Source organism: Mustela nigripes, chromosome 14, assembly GCF_022355385.1.
Source record: "Mustela nigripes isolate SB6536 chromosome 14, MUSNIG.SB6536, whole genome shotgun sequence".
Taxonomy (NCBI): Eukaryota; Metazoa; Chordata; class Mammalia; order Carnivora; family Mustelidae; genus Mustela; species Mustela nigripes.
Window position 1 is genome coordinate 8,057,267 of NC_081570.1, and position 22,656 is coordinate 8,079,922.

Consider the following 22,656-nt stretch of genomic DNA (forward strand, 5'->3'; position numbering starts at 1 on the left):
GTAATAGGAAAGTTTTACATATTTGTTCATGCCTTGCTATTTCCAGTTCTTTTCATTCCTTTGTGTAGATCCATGTTTCCATCTGTTATCCTTCCCTTTGTACCTGAAGGACTTCTTTTGACATCTCTTGTAGTCCATATGTCCTGGACTTTTGTGTATTTGGAAAAAGTCTTCATTTTGCCTTTGCTTTTGAAATATAGTTTTGCTGGGTATAAAATTCTGGGTCAGCTGTTTTCCTGGTAGGTAAAAGGTACTGTTCCATTGTCCTCTCATGTGCATGGTTTCTGATGAGAAGTCATCCTTAGTTTTGTTCTTCTGTATGTAATGGGTCTTTCTCCTCAGGTTGCTTTTAAGACTTTCTTTTGATTACTGGTTTTGAGCAATTTGACTATGATGGGCGTTGTTGTCATTTCATGGTTTTGGGGGTTTTTTTTGTGGTTTTCTTTCTTTCTTTTTTTTTTTTTTTGTACTTGGAGTTAGTTGCTTGAGCTTATTGAATCAGCAGGCTTATAGTTTCCATCAAGTTTGGGGAAGTTTCACTCTCCTTTGGGTGGATGAGATATATAACCCATCATGCTGCAGGGAGCCCAGCAGCTCTCAAGGTGATAAGTGAAGATAAGCACAGGATCCATTTTGCTTCTTATCTCTCAGGTATCATCATCCTGTGTTGTCTCGTGTCCAGAATCTTGTTTTATATATTTTCTTTCTTTTTTGTTGTTGTTGTTAAATTTAGGGGGAGGGTAAATCTAGATTTCATCTTATCACTCCATCGTGGCCAAAGGCATATGTCCCTCCTGTTTGTATTTTAAAACTCAATGTGATCAGCTGGTTATTTTTTTGTTATTATTAAGAATAGCTTGTATTCTCCACACATGGAATAGCTGTGTGGAAGCTGGTTTGAATTTAGGGTTTTGCAGTGAATATTGAGGATTGGGAGATGACAAAGGATTCGACAGTGATTGACTATTGTCTGTGTCAAGCAGGGTCTCAACATTGGCCATACATTTGAATCACCTGGGATTAAACACTGATGACTCCACACCACCCCAGATATTCGGGTTTAATTTGTCTAGTGTCCAGCCTGGACATCAGGATTTTTGGAAGTCCCCAGGTGATTCAACATAGAGCCAAAGTAAAGAGCCATTACAGAGATGGATAGCTCCTGTTCCTCCAAATGTCAACAGCCATCTGCAACCCACTTCTGTGTTTCCTCTCCACCCCTCCAGCAAAGTCCAGGTTCTATACGGGGGGACGGACCTCTTTGATTATGAGGTGCGCAGGACCTTCAACAATGACATGCTCCTGGCCTTCATCAGCAGCAGCTGCATCGCAGCCCTCGTCTACATTCTCACCTCCTGCTCTGGTAGGCCTCCTCAGAAGGCCCAGCAAGAGCCAGCTCCCCTCCCTCTTCCCCGTGTGCTCCTGTCCCACCAAAGCCTGCCTTCTCCAGAATGCCACGTCTTGAATCCACTGTGTCAGAGCTGGTGGAGCGGGGTGCTCAGAGATCACCTTCCAACCCCAGGCAGGTGGACTGTAGTCCAGATTCAGCTCGGGCCATACCTGAGGGCCCCTGCTCCCAGGACCCTGCATGCTTAACCTTGTACCCTTTGACCATTGTTTCCTTGCTAAAAATTTTGTTTTGGGGGTCTGGAATATCGGGCCCTCCTTGATGGATTATTCCATTGCATGTTTTATAGTCTCAGGTCAGCTGCCCTTTTGTCCCTTAGTTCACCTTAACACTACCTTCCCACATATCCTGGCTGCTTCTTACTGTGTATACAGTAGGTACTCTCTATTGCCCAAGCAAATGGCAGGTTCATCATACCTTCACAAATGGAAAAGATATCCTTTCATTCACATAACAAATACAAATTCAGCACTGACTATGTGTCGGGTGCCCTGAGGCACCAGAGATCCAGTAATGAACATCCCAGACACATTTACTAGCCCCATGGAACCTCTAGTCTGTTGGGGTGACAGATGTGAAATATATAATAATTCCCTACCAGCAACTGAGGTCAGTTCTACGAAGGTGAGGGCCTGTGAACCACCCACTCAGATGGCTCCCTCTGCCACTCTGGCCTCCTGCCTGGACCCTTCTCTCTGGGCATGAGAACTGTTCAGGGCATACCCGGGCAGTGGAGGGTACTCTGTGGGGACACAGGGTATGAGGCAGGACCCAGTTGTGTGCCCAAAGGGTGTGTGGTCTGTTTGACCCTCCCACTCTAACCCATGTACCTCTCGCCCTGCCCAGTGTTCCTGTCTTTTTTCGGGATTGCCAGCATTGGCCTCAGCTGCCTGGTGGCACTCTTCCTGTACCATGTGGTCTTCGGCATCCAGTACCTGGGCATCCTCAATGGGGTGGCTGCCTTCGTGATAGTGGGCATCGGTGAGTTGCCTCTGTGGCATGGCAGGAAGGGTGGAAAGGAGGTGAAGATTTGGAATAAGGGCCCTCATCCTGGGGAAGCGTGGAGGGTGGGACTTGGATTCTGGGGCGGGGAGGGTTGCCAAGTCAGATGGGCCTTTCCAAACTCCAGGCTGAGAAGTAGGACTGTCTGGGAGCCTGACCTCTTGGGGGGCCACTCAGGGTTGGTGCAGGCCCAGCGTGGGTCTGATTCTGGAGAAAGCAACGTGATCCTGAGCCTGCCCCTGCTGGCCTGGGGCAACCACCCATAGGTGTGGACGACGTCTTTGTGTTCGTCAACACCTACCGCCAGGCCAGCCACCTGGAGGACCCACAGCTGCGGATGATCCACACCATCCAGACGGCCGGCAAGGCCACGTTCTTCACCTCCCTGACCACGGCTGCTGCCTACGCAGCTAATGTTTTTTCCCAGGTGAGAGATGGCCTTTGTCCCGGGCTCAGCCTCCCCCTTATGCCCATAGACCCTGGGCTTGCTCCTCCCACTCACCCCTTCTCTTGCAGCCACACAGCCTTGGCCTCAAGGCTCCTGCCATGTCCCTAGACTCCGTTCCTGCTCCTGGATGATTGCCAGAAATTAACAAATGGAGAAATTACAAAAATACAAATAGTATTTATTATTAATGCTCATTAATAGTAATCCAACCTCTGCCCTGAAGGGTATGTGACAATTTGCAAAGCTCCTCCACATTTAGTTTTTAAGACATATGAGAAAGGTACAATTACATCCCTTTTTTCCTAATACTGAAACTGAGGCCCAGAGAGGTAACGTGATTTCCTCAAGGTCACACAGCTGGTCAGTGGTGAGCCTGACCAAGTCCACAGACCCCCAGTCCAGAGCTCTTCCCACCCAGCAGCTTTACCCTACATTGTCATCCTTCTCATCAATGTCCCTCTCATTGGCCCCATGCTCCTTCAGGCCCCTGAGTTGGGCTCAGGAGAAGGATCTGAGTTACTGAATTTGGGCCAGGTCCTTGGTGCTGACAGAACCCGAAAAGCAGTGAGCCCACCCGAGCCTTCAAAACATTTAAGGACCTAGGCCAAGTATCCCATTTAGAAACCACTAGATGCTTTGGGAGTATCCAGGTTTCGCTAGAGAACTGTGTCCCGAAAACAGGCAGAGCTGGGTTCTAGGTTCCTTTTGTGACTGGCTGTGTGACCTTAGGACCTCCAGGCCTCACTCACCTCCTCTGTGGATTATTCAGGGACTGAAACAGGCTGGTTGTCCAAGTTTTTCACAAGCAGCAAAGGCTTGCACGCTGCTGGTTAGTTTCCCTCTGACCGCCACATCCCTGTGTGTGTCCCTGGGACACCCCATTGCTCCGCAGCCCCGGGAGCACCTGTGAGCACTCTCTCCCTTTTCCTCACTCACTTGTGGCCTGCTCTAACAGGCTGTCTTCCTCTGAGCCCCAGTCACTCAGGTAACATCCGTTAGCGAGCGCTTACTCCGTGCCAGATGTCACTGTGGGCAGCGAGGCGCAGTGTGGACCTGAGCTTCCCCCAGTCCCTTGCCTTCTGAGGTCCTCCTGGCAGCCTCGGCCTCCTCATTTCCCCTCGCCCTGCATTCTGGGAGTGGTCTGGGGTCCAGAGAGCCTTTGGCTGCAGGGATGCTGGCTCCCTGGATGCCGGACCCGAGCAGCCTCACAGCCCACCTGTACCTCTCCATTGCCAGATCCCAGCCGTCCATGACTTTGGCCTGTTCATGTCTCTCATCGTGTCCTGCTGCTGGTTGGCTGTGCTGTTCACCATGCCGGCTGCCCTGGGCATCTGGAGCCTTTACATGGCACCGTTAGAGAGCGCCTGCCAAACCAGGTGAGTGGCCATAGAGCTGGAGGGACTGTGCTCTCTTCCCACTGAATGTCCATAACAGGTCCTCCAGGAACTCCTGCAACTCCCCCCTTCTACAAGCTTTCTGATCCTTTATGGAGCACCTTCTGTGTGCCCAGTTCTCTGCTGGGCACTCCTGCAGGCACGAGGAGGGAGAAGAGGATCCTGCCAGGTAGTTACCATTTGGGAACACTCCTCCATGCCAGGAAGTGGGCCAAGTGCTTTTATATAAGACCCTATTCCCCCCAGGACCCTTGGAGCTAGGTTCCCTTGTTTCTCCCTGTTTACCGATGAGAAAGCAAGGGCTGGGGGAGGGTGGGCGACATTCTCAAGGTCGCCCATTCAGTAGGCAGCAGAGGCAAAATTTCAACCCAGTGGTCTGAATGGCCCCCACGCCAGCCTCCATGTTAAATGCTTCTCGCATTCTCGCCTTGGTGGAGTAAAATTTAGACATAGTGCGCTGACTATGTCTATCTAAAATTTAGACATAGTGGGATAGGTCAGCCCCCAGTTGCTGCCAGAAGGTGCAGGGCTGGGGTCTTGCAGGCTGAGTGATCTGGGAAGGTAAGAGAGGACAAGAGGGAGGGCAGGAGGCCCCAGGGAGCGGGGCCCGGGTGGCTGGCTTGGGTACTAGGGAGGACAGGCGCTCTGGGATTGGGGCAGGCCGCACCAGGGCAGGGGACCCTCTCCCTGGATCATGGCTGCCGTCACCCTTTGTCTCCCTAGAGGAAGTGTGGTGGCACCGGAGGTCTGGGTGAAGGGGGCGGGAGAGGGACCCAGAAAGAGATCAGGCAATGGGCTCCTGGGAGTCCGTGCTGAATGTCCCCCAGGAGACGTCCACAGCAGCATGTTGGGGCTCAGGATGGTAGCTGGGGCCTTGCCCACCTGCCCTGCACACCTGGGGTCCTCGGGGCTCAACCCGTTCCCCCCCCCCCACACTGTCTCTGCAGCTGCCACCAGAAGTGTGGCCGCAAGAGCTCCCTGCACTTTCCTGGGGACGTTTTCGCCGCCCCGCAGCGGGCTGGGGACAGCCCTGCCCAGGGCCCCATGCCCTACCTGGACGATGACATTCCCTTGCTGAATGTTGAAGAGGAGCCAGGTGAGTGTGGCCTCAACCTGCCCTGCTGACCCCGGCGGGAGCTGAGCCTGCCTCTGTCAGGGAGGTCACTTTTGCCAAGACAGTGTGAGGACAGGCTGGTGCTCACGGTTTCGGGCATCCTCATCAAGCATTTAGGCTTCCCTAGAGAGGATGGGGACCAGGGTGGCCTTTGACCTCTGAGGGGCTGCTGCTCTGTCCTGGCAGTGTCATTGGAGCTAGGAGATGTGGCCCTGGTGTCTGTGCCCCCCGAGAGCCTCCAGCCAGCCCCCGACCAGGGCAGCCGTGGCCAGCTTATTGCCCAGCTACAGGAGCTGCTGCACCACTGGGCGCTGTGGTCCGCTGTGAAGAGCCGCTGGGTGATCGTGGGTAAGTGGGGTCTCTGCCTCCTTCCCCTCAGACAGGCAGCTTTTCCCCAGTGCCTAAGGTATGGGGGACAGACTCCCCCAAAAGACGCATTGGCGGTGGGAGTCCAGCACCCCTCCTGCAAATGATCCTGGGTTGGCGTCTCGCATCTCCCCTTCCCGTGTGGAATGGAGCTGGTCCCCCATAATTGTTGCTGATGGAGCACCCGCTGTGTGCCAGTCATCACACCGGGCTGTGGAGCAGATTCTTGGGCTCTGGAGTCAGACCAGCTTGGCCAGGTTGGAATCCTAATTCTACCATATACTGGCTGGGTAACCTGGAGTATGTCAGTCAGTCTGAGCCTCAGTTTCCTCACCTGTTCCTGAGGATAAGAATAGTATCTATCTACTAGGGCAGACGGAGGGCAAACCACGGTGCAAGGAAAGAACTCGGCCCAGGGTGTGGCACGCAGTAAGTGCCCAATAAAGGCTCAGTGCTGTTATTATTCTAATCACGAGGTGCCTCGTTAGCGCAGTAGGTAGCGCGTCAGTCTCATATTATTCTAATCACGGACTGTATTTAGGGCTGTGTATAATTAAGCAGACGTGTGGGCTCTTTAGAAACTGTTAGGTACTCTCTTGCCCAAGAGTGCAACCTTGCAGCTTCTCGTCTGCCTCCCCAAGTGACACAGATAACATCCAGCCCCGAACCCCAGAGGACCAGTCCCTGACCAGCTTCACCCACAAGCTGCCGTGCCACACCTCTGCTAGCTTCCTGGGGACACTGCCCCCCCCCACACTGCTCCCCCATAAAGGGAGCAGCTCTTCCCCAGGGCTGTGAAGGACCCTCCCTAGCCTCCCGGGCCCACCTAGCGTGCCTCCTCTCCTGGCAGGGCTCTTCATCTCTGTCCTCATCCTGTCCCTGGTCTTCGTCAGCCGGCTCCGCCCCGCCAGCCGGGCCCCCCTGCTCTTCCGGCCCGACACCAACATCCAGGTGCTACTGGACCTCAAGTACAACCTGAGTGCCGAGGGCATATCCTGTATCACCTGCTCAGGTGAGAGTTCAGTGGGGTTTTCCCCCCCGCTCCCTGCTCTCTTTGGAGTTCAGGTCTCAAAGACTGTCAGCCTGTGAGATGCAAGGTCCAGGCTCCTATCACTGTGCGACCTCAGCAAATCATTTCACGTCTGAGCCTCAGTGTTTCCCCATTTCTTGAAACAGGTATTTACCAAGTGCTGGGGAAACTGTCGTGGGCCAGACAGGCTTCCTGAGCTCTGGGAGTCCATTTGCCTGCTAGGGGCCAGCATTGGAATAGTAGGTAGCTGTGATGGAGGGAGAACGGGGAGCCTGGGGAGCTCAGCATCACAGAGGGCTTCCTGGAGGAGGCAGTGTCTAAGCCGAGGCTCAAAGAAAGGGAAAGACTTAGCCAGGCTGAGAGAGAAGAGAAGAGGTCTTGGCAGAGGGAAGCACCAGCGATGGGCAAGGCCGAGGCCAAGTGTGAGAGAGTCAGTCACAGGAGCTAAGGCAAGGCAGGTGGGCTGGGCCAGGGACTGGAGGGCTGGCGTCTGCATTTGATTCTAACAGTCAGGCAAGCTCCTGGAGGATTTTAGGCAGAGAAGAGCCATGATTCAGTGTCCTGGGCACCGTGTGGATGTGGATGGGAGGGTGAGGGTGGCAGCTGGCCGGGAGACCAGGCAGGAGGCTGGTGCCCTCATCTGACCCCGAGACAGCGGGCCTGGGGCCAGCATGCTCACGGTGGCCGTGGAGTCAAGAGGTTTCGAGGAGGTGAAATCCATAGAAACAGTGATGAGGTGTGGGCGTCAGGAATGAGCAAGGAGGTGAGTTGAAGATGTCGCCTTGCTTTAGAGGTCGTCTGATCCAGGCCCTCATCTCACAGGGGGGAGCCGGAGGTTGGGGTTGGGGCCAGGGGAGGCTGGCACAAGGTCATACAGCTTTGCCAGGTCCGTTAGAATCAAATGAGAGGATGCGGGGCTTGTCGTTCCAGCTCCTAGGAGAAGATGCACCGACTGCTGTGATTGCCTTCATTTAATTAGGGCGGTGTTCGCATTAACCTGGCCTTCCCCTCGGTAATGGCATTAGCCAAATGCGCGCTAATCGACTGCAGCTCAGAGAGGTGCCTGAAGAGCGCCTCCGTAATTGGAGCCAGCCCCGGCCGCATCCCCAACTCTTCTCCTGCCCGTGCGTACGCATCGGACTTCATGACCACTGCTGCTTGGAGGCCACCTGCTGTCCCTCGGGGCTCAGAGTCAAAAAGCCAGTCCCTGTTTCCTAGCTAGGTGAAACCCACAATGGTGCTGAAGCTCCTAAAATTGTCCAGAGAAGGGCCAGGACGCTGGCCCAAGTCCAGCCCTCAGCCTCTTGGCCCTCTTGGCTCCCTGAACCGCCCTTTGGGAGGCCTGTTGGGTTTGTGGCAGAAAGGGCTTTCAGGGCCACCAAGACAGGATCCAAATGAGGCTCTTCCTGTCACTTCCTCCGCAGGTCACAGAACCTCCCCGAACCTCTCTGCTTTCTCCTCTGTCATATGGGGTTAATGATAGTGACCTCCGAGAATTACTGTGAAGATTGCATCTTTGAGGGTGTAAAATTCTTCTTATGAAACAACAACAAAGGAAACCAGAAAATTCATCCCCAGTTGTTGAGGCCAAACAGGACAATCTCCTGTCATCTCAGCTGGTGGATGGCATTCCATTTCTACCTGTTCCTGCTTGTGGAGCATTTATCAGCTAAATGCGTGAGAGGCAGTGTCCTGTTTGGTCCTGCCGCCCACCCTCTGGAGGTTCAGCATCACCCATTTGACAGAAGAGGGGCGTGAGGCGCGGTGAGGGTGAGGAGGGAAAGTGTCAGTGTCTTTCTCCAGATGGAGCAGACAGGTGCCTTCCTTTTGCCTTAAGATTCCTGCAAATTCAATATTTGGCATTTTTTGTTCAGTTCTATCCAGTTTCTTTCAGACCCCTGTCGCCCGTCCCCCGAGCCGGGGGCCCCGAGGCCCATGTCCCTAGGGTGGCCAGCTCTCTCAGTCTCTGCCTTCCCCTGCCGGGCTCAGCCAGGGAGGCCCGGCTGTCCCTAACGAGCTGCGGGGGTAGGTCTGTTCCAGGAGAAGCCCCACAGCCTGCAGAACAACATCCGGACGTCTCTGGAGAAGAAGAAGCGGGGCTCGGGGGTTTCCTGGGCCGGCCGGCCTGAGGCCACCCCACAGGGTTAGTGGGGAGTGTGGTCTGGCTGGTGAGGGAGGGGGGTGGCTTTGGGAGATCCTGCCTTAGTACTAGGGTGTTCCTGATGAGAACAAGGGTCTGTGCTTTGGGGACACTGAGGTGGGGTTGGGTTGGGAGGTGAACTCGGGCCCTCGCCCACTATCCTACTAGCTCTCCTCAGTCGGAACAGTGGTATCCCCTCCTGACACCACCCCAGCCAGGCCTTTGGCTTCCCATGGACCTGCTGCGTGTGCCAGATCCTTCCTCAGTGTCTGGGGATGGGCAGGAGTGTCCTGAGCCCCAAAGAGTGACTTACCCTGCCCAGATCCCCATCAGAGCTGGGACACTGGGACCCGTGTGGGAATTAGCTCCCCCATGGGGCACTTCTGTGTGTCCTTGTCACCCCATGGCTGTCTTCACCCATCTGCGCTGCCTGCCATTGTCATTCGCAGCTCTGGCCCTGCCCTTCACCCCCGCCCCCATCACAGGCAGCAGGGCAGCTACCCTAGCCCAGACGGCACATCTTCCCACGACTTGTAACGTCGTTGCCAGTGTGGCCACCTACTGTGCCGCCCCATCCCGGTGACCACGACCACCTCCCACTTCCTCCGTGCCCGCCACCCCATCCCCACGTCCACCACCAGCATCCCCCATCATGACCATGGGTTCGGTCCAGTGGAGAGGAACAGAGCCCACATTTAGAAAGGAGCCCAAGTCAGGGCTTAGCTCCTCGGGCCACAGAACAGAGAGTGGGCTGCTCCAAGTCCAGGGAAGCCAGGCAAGGTGACTGTCTGCCCCTTCTCCACCCTTCATTTGTCTCCCAGACTCCCCAGGCACCGTGTATGTCTCCAAGGTGAAGAGTAAAGGCCACCCGGCTGTGTACAGGTTCTCCCTCAACGCCAGCCTACCAGCCCCTTGGCAGATCGTGTCCCCTGGGGACGGGGAGGTGCCTTCCTTCCAGGTAAGCCTGGGCTGCCGTGACGTGGACTGCCAGTATGGGGAAGGGGCCCTCAGAACCACACTAGTGGACCCTGGCCACATCGGGAGGGCGAGGCAGGGTCTGTGAGGCAGACGAGGACCCTCTCCCAGCCAGGTCTGTGGTACCTACAGAGTAGTGACGGCACGGGCTTCTAGGTCAGGCAGACCTGGGTTCGAGTCCTGGCTCTGCCATTTATAATCTGTGTGTCTTGGGGCAGATTGCTTAATCTCTCTGAGCCTCAGTCTCCTCATCTGTGAAATGGGGTGCATGAATGACAACCAGGGTTGGAGGTACATGAGGTAAGGGTAGGTAGTGCTTAGGACACAGGAAGTGCTTGGTAGCTGGTAGCTAGGTGACTATTCTTGGCAGCTGCTCCGGCACCCCAGAACAGGGCCTCTAAGGGCCACCCCAGTCCTCCAGTTTCTCCCTCTCAGGAATCACCTGTGTATCTTGGACAAGTTACGTCCTGGGTCAACTCATTTGTTCAGGGTTTCTGTTTCCATCTGAATGGTGCGGTGTCTGCGGCATTTCCTGACTCTGAGACTTTGCATTGCTGTTCCCGCTGCCTCGAAAGCTTTCCTTCCAGCGGAACGCATGGCAGGCCCCTCGTTGAGGCCTCAGCATAAATGTCACCCCCTCAGACAGCCCTGCACTGACCCACTTCTTGGTGTGCCGTCCTCCTCCCCGGTCTTAGCATCCTGGCACATTCATAGCCCCCAGTAGAACCTAAAGCTGTTGTGCCTGGGGGCTCCCTGGAGGCAGGGGCCAAGACCATCTTTCTCGCTGCTGACGCTCACTGCCCAGCTCAGGACCCGGGCAGAGTAGGTGCCCCGCTGGGGGGGGGAGGACCGAGGCTCAGACAGGGAGAGAAGGGCGTGCTCCATCTTCACACTCGAACCTAGGCCTCCTGAGCCTCTGCCCAGGGCTCTGCCCCGCCCCTCTGCGGGTACTGGGACAGGGTCGGGGAGCTGCCCAGGAGGGAGGGAGGGGCCGGAGCCTGAGGCTGGGCCCAGGCTGAGGCAACCCCCCGGAGTCACCTGTCTTGTCTCTGTCAATCCACTGCTTAGGTGTATAGAGCGCCTTTGGGTAACTTCACCAAGAAGCTCACCGCTTGTATGTCTACAGTAGGGCTGCTCCAGCCGGCGAGCCCCTCCCGCAAGTGGATGGTGACGACCTTGGCCTGCGACACCAAGCGGGGCTGGAAGTTTGACTTCAGCTTCTACGCGGCCGCCAAGGAACAGCAGCACACGCGGTAACAGCCTCGTGGATAAGCCCCTTTTGGCCAGCAGGACCACCCCCTCCACCGAGAGATGTCAGCAGGCACCTTTAGGTGCCTTTAGGCTCCTGTCCACATGCACACGTGTGTTCAACTAGTTCCCAGCCCAGGGCTGGGGAGCGGGGGACGCCGGCGCAGAGGATGGGCCGGGGACCCGCTCCCCTGTCTGCCCCCTGCCCCGCGCTGGCTCCGCCCCTCCGTGCAGTAGCAGGCACGTCTCAGGCCTCCGGGATTCAGGTGTCCACTCCAGGGTCCCCTCTTGGGAGAGGCTGTCGCTGACGGGAACTCCCTCCCCGACCAGAAGAACCAAGCGTTTCCCCCTGCTCCCTATCCAGCCCCCAGCACCACCTGGAATCACTCTGACCTGTTTATAACCTGTCTCCTCGGGAGCATCCTTGACCATTTCTGTCGCTGTGTCCCCAGCGTCGGGCCTGGCACCCAGGGGGTTCTCGGTGAACACTGGCCAAATGAGTGGATGTGTGCGCTTTTTACCTCCTCTCCAAGGCACTATTCACTCTACATATAATTAATTCAGTAAATATTTAATAAATGCCACCCCCCACACCACTCCTCCCCCCACCCCCGTTCCGCCAGACCGTAAGGAGACAAGAGAAGAGACTGTCATATTTACCTTCTGTATACTTGGGCCCTGCCTAGTGCCTGGCACGTGAAGGTGCCCCAGAGTGCTTAATGGGTGACAGCATTCCGTTCCTGGGGAGGCGGGGGGCTCCGAGTGGCTGGGGGCACCTGTATTCAGACCAGGGCCTCACATTCATGTGTCCACTGAGACTGTATTTCATTGCTCACTGAACAAACGTGGGGCACCGAGTGTGTGCCGGCACCCTGCTGGAGCTGGGGCTTCAGTGGTGAACAAGACAGATGTGGCTCCTGCCCTTAGGCTGGCGAGCGGGAGACAACAGCTAACAAGTCAACCAGTGTCGTTGCTAATGCTGGCACGTGCTCTGCTCTGGAAGGGGGAGCAGTGCTGGGCCTGGACAGCGATAGTGCGGACCCTGCCCTGGGGACACATGGGGCTCTGGTCTCTGACCGAGCCTGACCTTCGGGCTCTGGGTACCCACAGAGGCTGGAAGCCCCTTGGGGCAGAGGGCAGTGGCATGGAGGTGGGGGAAGGTGACCAAGATGGGCTCACTGGGCCCTTCCAGTCCAGGGTACCTGGGCTCAGGGGGTAGGGGTCCCTCTGCCCATCCTCCCCTGAGCCCGGGACTGGGCTTGCTTTGCATATATACAATAGCAAATGGGATCAGGCTGCCTGGAGGAGCTTAGAACTTTCTAGAAAGAACCTTGAGCTATGTCAGGTCCAGTGGTGAACAAGCTAACCACGGAACACTTGCTTCACACAAAATCTTGAGGCTCAGTAATTGTTCCCATTAAAGCAGGGGGTGCTTGGGAGCAGGGAACTGCCAGGCTAGCCTGGGCCCCTCTGCGAACTCTTGCACCCCCTGGAGGATGGTTTGGAAACTCCTGGTCTCCACCCTCCTGGCCAGGGGTGGGGAGACCCACACAGAGCCGGAGGCTGCTGAGCAGGAGCCCCTGGCACGGGGGGGGGGGGGACCAGGAGTGACCTCCACATCCCAGCCCCCAACCTGAGACTACATCCTCGTGCTGGGGGGTGGGGACCCGAATCCGTCCCCGCATTCTTCTTGTCCTTGTGCACAGCCACACACGGCTGTGCTGGCCTCACCTCCCAGGCACCTCCTGGCCTTCCCGGCTTCAGCCAGGCTCCTTTGCCTCCGCAGGAAAGTGTACTTTGCTCAGTCCCACAAGCCTCCTTTCCACGGGCGCGTGTGCGCCGCGCCTCCCGGCTGCCTGCTCAGCTCCAGCCCCGACGGCCCGACCAAAGGCTTCTTCTATGTGCCCAGTGAGAAAGGTACATGCGGGGAGGCTTGTGGGGCCTCGGGAGGCTGGGCCCCGCCTTCGCATACAGATGTGACTCCCTCTGCAGTGCCCAAGGCCCGCCTCTCGGCCACCTTCGGCTTCAACCCCTGCGTGAACACGGGCTGCGGGAAGCCAGCCGTGCGGCCGCTGGTGGACACAGGGGCCATGGTCTTCGTGGTCTTTGGCATTATTGGCATCAACCGCACACGGCAGGTGGACAACCACGTCATCGGAGACCCGGTACATGGGCCCACTTTGGGCAGATGTCAAGGGGCCAGACCGCACCAGATGTGCAAACAAACGCCAGCCCGGGCGGCCACTGGCCCAGCTCCCCACACATCCTCTTGCTCCTCTGACCGCTCCTGAGGCCCTGACAGGACCACCACGGGCCCTCAGGGGTGGTTTCTCTTGAGGAGCGATCAGGGCGGGGCTCTCAGAATCACCCAGGAATCTGGGTACATTGTGGGCCTGGGCTGGTTGCCCTTCACCGTGAGGGGTTAGAACGGAGCTAAGGGAGATGCAGGTGTGTAAACTGCCCCCCACCCCCCGCCCTGCAGGAGGCCGCTCCCTGTACCCACAGCCCCTGCTCTGTGCCTGACTGCAGGGCCCTCCCCTCTGTGTAGGCTCCTCGCCCTGTAGATGTCTGTGCCCTGCGCTGGGCTCTTGGGCTTTGGAAGGGAGAGAAACTGCTGGAGCCATGGGGTCTGTGTGACACGGATGGGTGCTGAGTGTGTGTGGGAAGGACCGTGGGTGTGACAAGGTCAGAGCTCCTGCCTTGAGAAGTCAGTCTGGCTGGGTAGACAGGATTTCAGACCCGAAGTAGTTCGGGAGCCAGGATAGTCCGGATCTGTGTGCTCTGTCCCGACCGCGAGTCCCCCAGGTGTTCAGAAGAGGGGGGGAGGCGGGGAGGACACAAAGCAGTCGAGGGAGGACGGAGATTTGGCTGTGCGGAGCAGCGAGAGACAGGAGGAAGCCCAGGGTAAGAGCTTGTGAGTCAAAGCAGGGCTGAGCCTAGGGGTCTGTGCTGGGAGCAGAAGGTGCTGGTCTGAGCGGGACAGAGCAGTCTCGGGCAGGGGGCTCAGGCAACCATGCAGAGACTCCAGTCTGATGTCTGTGATGGTGGCCGGGGGCTGGGGAGGTTCTTCCCCTTGGGGTGGGGCTCAGGACCGAGTTCCCAACTCATTGAGCGGCCCGTGCCCACTTGTGTCTCCTTGGGAAAGGGCAGTGTCGTCTATGACAGCAGCTTTGATCTCTTCAAAGAAATTGGGCACCTGTGTCGCCTCTGCAAGGCCATCGCGGGGAACTCGGAGCTGGTGAAGCCAGGCGGGGCCCAGTGTCTGCCCTCAGGTGTGTGGGAGAGCCATTTGCCAGAGGGAGGACACACCGGGGAGGCCGTGCTGCCCCTCCCAGGGCGGGCCGCCACGAGGACCTCCGTGCCTGGCAGGGGTCCGGCAGACACACGTCCTTGCTGGAGTTTGTGTCCCTACTGGGGCGAGGGGCAGGGGGTGAGACTTCTAGAGCCAAATCGTGCCCCGACACGGATTGGTGTGGAGGTACATGAGTGTGCGGGATGTGTGCCGTGTGTGGGGGCACACCTGCCAGAGTGGCTTTTCCCAACCAGGGCTGGGGTGGACGCCACTAACCCGGGCGAGGTCATGCCAGGGCTCTGCTGAAGGAGACCCAAGGTGTCCTTTTCCACCCCAGCGGCAAATGACTGTTGCAGGTCACCTTAGCGCCCACTGCCCCTGGTGACCGACACATGTTAAGGCCAGGGGCTTGGGGGGAGGGCAGGGCCCCTCCTACGTGCCCTCCCAGCAGGTGCACACGTGCCCTGGGTGGGACGGGGCGGGGAGGGGAAGGGGCGTGCTCCCAGGGTCCCCAGCCCCACCGCCTCTCTCCCCCCTTCCTCCCTACAGGCTACAGCACCTCGTCCTTCCTGCAGATGCTGCATCCTGAGTGCAAGGAGCTGCCCGAGCCCAACCTGCTCCCGGGGCAGCTGTCTCACGGGGCGGTGGGCGTCAGGGAGGGCCGGGTGCAGTGGATCTCCATGGCCTTCGAGTCGGTGAGCTCCCCGTGGCCTCGCCAGGCCCAGGGCTCTCCTCTCAGCGCCCGGCCCAGATCTGAGAGGCGGCTCTATGGAGGGGGGGATACTGCAGCCCAGAGAGCTGAAGTGACTCCCCTTGGCTCCCACGGTTATGGGTGTCAACATCAAGTGTGAAGCCAGACGTCTGACCACAGGGCACTGCCCTTTCTACCATGCAGACTGCTCCCCCCATGCCAGGGCCTATGTTGCTTTGTCGCCTCTGGGGTGGAGAGCCCTGGCGAAAGTTCAGAACGCTCCCCTCTGCTGCTCTGGGACGCTGGGCGCTAGGCCACAGTCCTGGGTGCTGGGCCGCCTCCAAGAAGCTTGGAAGCCAGGGGACCCGCCATCCGCACCCCTCACTGCCTCCTCCCTCATACTGACACTGCCTGGACTCGGCCCAAGGAGGGAGGCCCACATGCGCACGTGCGCGCGCACATACACACACACACACACACACACACACACACACACGAGCACGCCTGACCTGGGCCTCTGCAGGCCCCATGGCCATGCTGCTTGGCTCCAGAGGCTTGCCGAGCCTGCCGCTGCTGCCCGTGTGCTGAGACCCGGGGTCCAGTCCCAGCCCTGATGCTGGAGCGCTCTGTGTCTCCTTGTGCCAATCACGGCTCCCCACCGGCCTCCAAGGCCTCCTCTGAAGCTCAGGGTGGGATGTCGCTCCCCGCTGTCTGGCAGGCCCGGGAAGCAGCAGGGCCGTCACCTAGAGATGCGGGGAATGAAAACCAGGCCTCGTGCTCTGGCCTGGGGCCCTGCTTTCCTTGCCGCCATCTGCCAGTCGCCGCACCCAGCCCCAGAGCCCCTCCCAGTCCTCCTCCACGGGAGCCCCAGGCTCATGTAGACACCACTTCAAAGCCCCAGGCAGTTTTAAAAATTGTGGTAAAATATGCATTGTAAAATTGACCATCTTAACCATTTTGGAAGAATGGTTCAGTAACGCTTAGGATATTTACACTGTGATGCAACGAGTTCCACCATCCGCCTCTGGAATTCTGTCCCGAGAGACACCAGCTCCCTCCCGCCCCTCCCCCAGCCCTTGCACCCACTGTTCTACGAAGTGTCTCTGGGAACCTGGCTTCTCTGCGCCCCCGAGGTAACCGGAATTGACAGCACTGGTCTTTCTGTGTCTGGCTTATCTCATTCAGCGTAACGGTCCCCAAGTTCACCCACGTCTGACCTATGTCAGAATCCTCTGCCTTTCAGAGGCTGAGGCCCTAGACAGTTTGAGAGAGGACAGAACCCCTCTCGGGCTTGGCCATACCACACAGTGTCGCTTCCAAGCAGACCCCACCAACGCTCAGACACACACATGTGCACGGACACACTGTAACGTGGTGTGCTTGGGGAGAGCAGAAGTGGGTGTGGGAGCAGGCAAAGGTCCAGGAGAAGGCTGAGTGCCTGTCCTCCCGTGGAACAGCTCTGCGGAGCTCAGGGCTAGAGACGGGCAGGATGCTGGGCCGTGACAACAGCTCTGATGGGGAAGCACCGCGGCTTGGCAGAGCCCAGCAGAGGCCTGTCTCAGGGCTTCCAAGAAGGCTTCCTGGAGGAGATAGAGCCCATGAGAGGCTTGAAGGATGTTGGGAGTTGGCTGTGCGGGCAGAAGGAACTGTGTGCACAAGCTGGGGCGTGAGAGCTTGGGGACTCTGGGAGCTGCCACTGGTTCTGTTAGGAAGGGACAGGGACTTTGGTGGCATCAGAACTTGCTGCCCTTGTAAGGCTCACACATGCACCCAGAGGCTGGTGCGAGATAATCCCGGACTGGGGCACTGTCCGTGTGCAGGTGCCCAAGGGCCGGCTGCACCTGCCACAGGGCGGACCAGCCATTACATGGGAAGTGTGAGTGTACACTGCCCCCTACCCATCTCACTGGCTCATGTGCCCCACAGACCACGTACAAGGGCAAGTCCTCCTTCCAGACATACTCGGACTACCTGCGCTGGGAAAGCTTCCTGCAGCAGCAGCTACAGACCTTCCCCGAGGGCTCAGCCCTGCGCCGAGGATTCCAGACGTGTGAGCACTGGAAACAGATCTTCATGGAGATCATAGGCAAGCGGCAGCCCAGCCCCTCACCCCCTAACTGCCCAGGTCTGAAGCGGCGGCGGATGGTAGCAGGTTACCTGGGGCAGGGAGGGCCGGGTGTGGCCTGTCTGAACTGCGCACTTCTCATCTTCTCCAGCCTGGCCAAGAGCCCCAGGGCAACTGGAATGGCCCAGTGGCCAGGAGCCCCAATCAGAGGCTGGAGTGTGGGTCTCCTGCTCAGGGGCATCTAGCCGCATTCTCCTTAATTTGGTCACCTGAACAGTGACAATGATCACCATTGTGGCAGCTCTCTGGTCCCTTCCTGGGACCACATTCTGTGCCAAGGGCCTGACCGTGTTCTTTAAACCCCAGAGGAGGCCTGTGGGGTGTACTCCTGTCGCTCGGTGTTACAGATGAGGCTCAGGGAGGTCCTGTGGCTTACCCAGAGTGACATGACCAGCTCTGACGGTGGCCATCTCTGGGATCCCAGCAACCTCTGAACCATGGAGGGGCAGTGGGGGGTACTTACAGGTGCCCCCCTTGAAGCCCAGCTGAGGACCCTCTTCTCTTGCCCTCCAGGGGTACAGAGTGCCCTGTACGGCTTGGCCCTGTCCTTGCTCATCTGCGTGGCTGCAGTGGCCGTGTTTACCACCCACGTGCTCCTCCTTTTGCCTGTGCTCCTGAGCATCCTGGGTATGTGCGCCAGGGGGATGGGGGAGGCTAATAGGCAGGCATCAGGCTCTTGGAGCCAGGAGTGGGCAGGAATCCCGAAGGTGGCCTCAGGCCAGCAGGTTCCTCTCCATCCTGAACTGTCACATGTCCTTAATTGAAGGTTTCCCAGCCACCCCTACATCCACTCCAGGCAGAAAGACCCCGTGTGATGGTCGCTCCCAAGACTGTCCCGGACCAGCCTGTGTGCTCCCGGAAGGGACCCAGATGTCGCCAGGCGGTAGCTCCTGGCCCAGTGACCTGTTGCTGCACCTGTCCTTCCCCCAGAACCCCCACTTCTCTCTGACCCTCCTGGTCCCTCCTATCACCAGAGGTGGGGGCTCCACTCTAGGCTCTGCCACCTCCCCCAGGGACCCTCTGAGTCCACCCAGTGCCCCTCTAGACTGCGTGGGTAAAGCTGGGTCCAAGCCGCCTGCCCACTGTCCCTTGCCCCCTGCAGGCATCGTCTGCCTCGTGGTGACCATCATGTACTGGAGCGGCTGGGAGATGGGGGCCGTGGAAGCCATCTCCCTGTCCATCCTCGTCGGCTCGTCCGTGGACTACTGCGTCCATCTGGTGGAGGGCTACTTGCTGGCCGGAGAGAACTTGCCCCCCCACCAGGCTGAGGTGAGCGCCCTGCCGGCCTGACGCCAGGGTGTCCCCCGAGGCCAGCTGGACACCCCGGTGCCCAACTCCCAACCAGCCTGTTCCGCTAATGAGCACAGGGCCTCCCTGCTTCCCTCAGTCCAAGTCTCCTTCTCCAGCCTGGGGAACGGGGTGGCCCGTTCTAGTCGTGACTCTGAAGCCACCCACCACCCCCCCAGACGTCTGTGGCTTAGGGAGAACGCGCTCATCTACTCAGCACCAGCTCCGGGTCTTTTCAAGGGCTTTGTTTTCTCCTAATTTGGAGTTGTGGTGGTGTGGAAATGTTCATAAATACCTACATTAAGTCAGTTATGTTTTTAGCTGCTTTGGGTCCAAAGAAAGAAATCCGTTCCCCTCAGGGCCGTTTCTGAGGACCTACTACACACCCCAGCAGCAGCCCGGTTGTCCCAGCAACCGCTAAGCACCTGCCTGTACACCCTCGTCAGGGAACCAGGTCATCTTCCCACCAAGCCCGGGGAGCAGGGGCCGTCCCTGGCCCCGTCTCTGGAAGCAGAGCTGGGGCCGTCCAGAAACAGGCCGGCCCCAAGCAGGGAGGGACCCCCCAGGCACGTCGGGTCCCCGGCCCCAGCTTTTGCCCTCTCTTTGCACCCAGGACGCCCACTCGCAGCGCCAGTGGCGGACCCTGGAGGCCGTGCGGCACGTGGGAGTAGCCATCGTGTCCAGTGCCCTGACCACGGTCATCGCCACGGTGCCCCTCTTCTTCTGCATCATCGCCCCATTTGCCAAGTTCGGCAAGATTGTCGCGCTCAACACGGGGGTGTCCATCCTCTACACGCTCACGGTCAGCACGGCCCTGCTCGGCATCATGGCACCCGGCTCCTTCACCCGGACCAGGACTTCCTTCCTCAAAGCCCTGGGCGCCGTGCTCCTGGCAGGGGCCCTGGGACTGGCTGCCTGCCTCGTGCTCCTCCGGAGCGGCTATAAGATCCCCCTGCCCGCCGGGGCCTCCCTATAGCCCTGGCACTTGGGTCCTGACCAGCGCACCTTTTGTCCGGCGGGTGTGGAACGAGGTACTTGTTCTGACCCCAGAGGCACGTTATTTCCCGGCTCGGCTCTAACTAGTTCTGTTCCCAGGCCTGGGCCGAGAAAGGCACCCCATCGCTCAGTGTGGGAGTGGACGCCTGCCCGCGTGGCCCGCACTGCCTTCATGACGGCACCCGGCCAGAGCTGGGTGGGAAGCCGGCCGCCACCCCCCTCGTGCTGGGCGGCCAGCGGCTGTGTCAGGTACCCCCTGACAGCCCAAGAGCCCAGCCCCGCTCCGTGCCGGCTCACCACAGGGACCTCCCCCTTGTACTGCCTCAGTGCTGACGACGGCTCTCCCACGGGGCTGTTACAGGGCCTCCATTCTACAGATGTGAACACTGAGGCTCCAGGAGACAAATTGGTTGACATGTAGAAGGCTCGGTGGCAGAGCCCAACTGCCTCCTGAGCCCTGTGCCTTGGTCGGAGAATTTGCAGGAAGAGCACAGTGGGTTCAAGGGCAGGGGTCTTGCACCCCTCTCCCCCTTCCCCTCCCCCCCAGCTTCGTGGAGGCCAACGCCGGGTGGTCCTGTGGTCCCTCCCAGGCCTTTTGGTCCTGGCCAGAGAGCACAAGAGACTGGCCTGGGTTCTGCATGTCCTACCCCTGGCCCGGCCTCAAGGGGCTCCTTCTCCCCAGGGGTGCTGTGGGGCCCCCCAACACAGCCTTCCTCACTGATCCAAGCCCCCACCTCCCCGACTCGACTCTGGGGGTTGGAATTGGGGGAGGCAGTCCCTGGGTCGGGGGCTGGCTGTGCCTGCCACCAGCTCACAGCAGATGGTTCCTATTCAAGTGAAATGGCACTGCGGACGGCCGCCATTAACACGAGCGTCGTAAACGTCACGGGCTGTGCGTTCTTCCCGTTGTAGTAACGAGTGCTCACAGGCTGCGCGGCCAGAGCCCAGCACGGGGGTGGGGGTGGGGGCTGGAGGGAGATGGAGGTGGGTGGAGGGTGCCAGACTCCCCAGGGACCGAGGCCCCACAGTGCTCTGCGGGCCCAGGTTGAGGTTGGGGGCCTCAGTAGCACTGTGGGAATGGGGCTCCGTAGATGAACCTTCTTCTTTTTTTTTTTTTTTTGAAGATTTCGTTTATTTATTAGACAGAAATCACAGGCAGAGAGGGGGGCCAGGCTTCCTGCTGAGCAGAGAGACCGATGCAGGGCTCGATCCCAGGATGCTGGGATCATGACCTGAGCCAAAGGCAGACGCTTAACCCACTGAGCCATTCAGGTGCCCCAGTGAACCTTCTTTTAAGGAGCTTGTCTGGCTTGTCAGTTGGGGCTCTTTTTTAAGATTTTATTTATTTGAGAGAGAGGAGTGGGGGAAGGGGCAGCGGGAGAAGCAGGCTCCCCACTGTGCAGGGAGCCTGATGCAGACTCCATCCCAGGACGCCAGGATCATGACCTGAGCCAAAGGCAGACACTTAAATGACTAAGCCACCCAGGCACCCCAGCTGGGGCATTTCGGGGCACTTCTGGTGTGCCAGGCACTGTCCTTCCTTGGGGCACATGTTGCCCCGTGAGTGTTAGGAAGCCGGACACAAACAGCTGGAACTGAGCCCTGAGTCCTGAGTGACCTTCGGGTTAGCTCATCTGGTCATCTGGAAATATTATCTGGGGGCTGCATCTACAAGGCAGAGGTGTAACAACGTGTCCCCACCCAGTGCCTGCCTGGGACCAAGTGGGGACTCAGTATTTGGGGAATAGCCGACTTTGGAGCCACCATCTATGGTGAAGCCAGACCCCAAGTAATTCATGGTTCTACTTACTGTGCCAGATGTTCTCAGGATTTGTACCTGTCCGCTGGGGCTGCCAGAACTAAAATGCCACCACTGGGGAGGGTGGGGGGCTGCTTAAACAACAGATTTATTCTCTCCGTTCTGGAAGCTGGACGTCCAAACTCAAGGTGTTGGCTGGGTGGTTCCTCCTGGAGGTTCCGAAGGAGAATCAGTTCCAGGCATTTCTCTTGGTTCCTGCTGGTTGTGGGCAGTTCTTGGAGTTTCTGGGCTTGTGGAAACACGTTACTTTCATCTCTGCCTCCATCTTCACGTGGCCATCTTTTCTCTGTGATGTTCACGTCCCCTTCCCTCTACAAGAACTGGTGGTATCAGGTCAGGGTCTACCTCAGTGGCTCCACTCGATCACCTGCAAAGACCCTGTCTCCTAGTAAGCTCACATTCATGGGTACCAGGGTTAGGACCTCACTGTATCTCTGGGGGGACACATTTCAGCCCTGAACCAGTAGGGGTCAACATGTGTCAGCTCATTTCATGAGCCCTACCGAGCGTATGCTATCATACCCATTTTAGAGATGGGGAAGCCAAGGCTCTCTAAGAGATTGACTTGGCTGGGTCACACAGCTGGTAGCGGTGGAGCCAGATTTTGGCCCTAGACAATCTGCCCTAAGGTGTACTCAGCCTTTAAAGGTATACGACCTCGGGGAGAATTGTAGCAAAGCCTGACGATGGGAACCTTCAAGGAAGGTTGGTGGTCAAATCAAGAGGCCTGTTCTTAGAAAAGCTGGGTGGGATGGAAACCCTTGAATGTGTATAATACTTCACCCTTAAGTACTCTCCCATCAACCTTCGGTGAAACCCGAGCCCTCGGAGGCCCAGCAAAGAGCAGAGGATCGGGCAGGTGGAGCTCGGGACCACACAGCCCTGAAGGGGCTTCTCAGGGGTTCAGGCCGGTGATCCCAGGGCTCCTTCCAGTGATTGGTGCTGTGGGAGGAACAGGCAAGCTTGTGGGAGGAGTTCAGGTGGGAAGGGTGACAGGGAGGCAGCTGGCAAGGTGACAAGGCATCCCAGAGGCTCTCGGAGAAGGGACTGTCCTGGCCAATAACCTCTCCAACAACCTAGTTTTCATGGGGATGCAGAGTCGTTTGCATCTCATTTGCACACAGTCCAAATAATGCCCGTTTGTAAAGAATACCCCACTTAGCCCGCTTCCTTTTAAGAAGCTGCTCCACTTCCTTCCCCTTGACCTTTGCTTTCTTCCAGAGTGTTGCGGAGGGTCGTGAGCAGGTAGGCCTTGGTGTCACTGTCACCTCCTCCCAGGTGACTAGGGCTGCCCGGCCCACGTACAACTCTGGTGCCCCTC

The 22,656-nt window shown here is 58.1% G+C and overlaps 1 protein-coding gene across 1 annotated transcript in view; it reads left to right on the forward strand.

Moving 5' to 3' along the window:
* The window catches only part of DISP3 (dispatched RND transporter family member 3), a 48,528-nt gene extending 28,070 nt beyond the window's left edge, over positions 1-20,458 (forward strand). The window contains exons 4-21 of the mRNA XM_059375510.1: positions 1,227-1,363; positions 2,255-2,389; positions 2,677-2,837; positions 4,095-4,234; positions 5,200-5,348; positions 5,553-5,714; positions 6,583-6,744; positions 8,792-8,905; positions 9,724-9,860; positions 10,946-11,130; positions 12,912-13,042; positions 13,118-13,290; positions 14,271-14,397; positions 14,967-15,112; positions 17,035-17,194; positions 17,747-17,860; positions 18,336-18,502; positions 19,134-20,458. Of these exons, the coding sequence (XP_059231493.1) occupies positions 1,227-1,363; positions 2,255-2,389; positions 2,677-2,837; positions 4,095-4,234; positions 5,200-5,348; positions 5,553-5,714; positions 6,583-6,744; positions 8,792-8,905; positions 9,724-9,860; positions 10,946-11,130; positions 12,912-13,042; positions 13,118-13,290; positions 14,271-14,397; positions 14,967-15,112; positions 17,035-17,194; positions 17,747-17,860; positions 18,336-18,502; positions 19,134-19,496 (2,863 nt within the window). The 3' untranslated portion in view covers positions 19,497-20,458. The remainder of the gene's footprint in view (positions 1-1,226; positions 1,364-2,254; positions 2,390-2,676; positions 2,838-4,094; positions 4,235-5,199; positions 5,349-5,552; positions 5,715-6,582; positions 6,745-8,791; positions 8,906-9,723; positions 9,861-10,945; positions 11,131-12,911; positions 13,043-13,117; positions 13,291-14,270; positions 14,398-14,966; positions 15,113-17,034; positions 17,195-17,746; positions 17,861-18,335; positions 18,503-19,133) is intronic.
* The last annotated feature ends 2,198 nt before the right edge of the window (positions 20,459-22,656 follow it).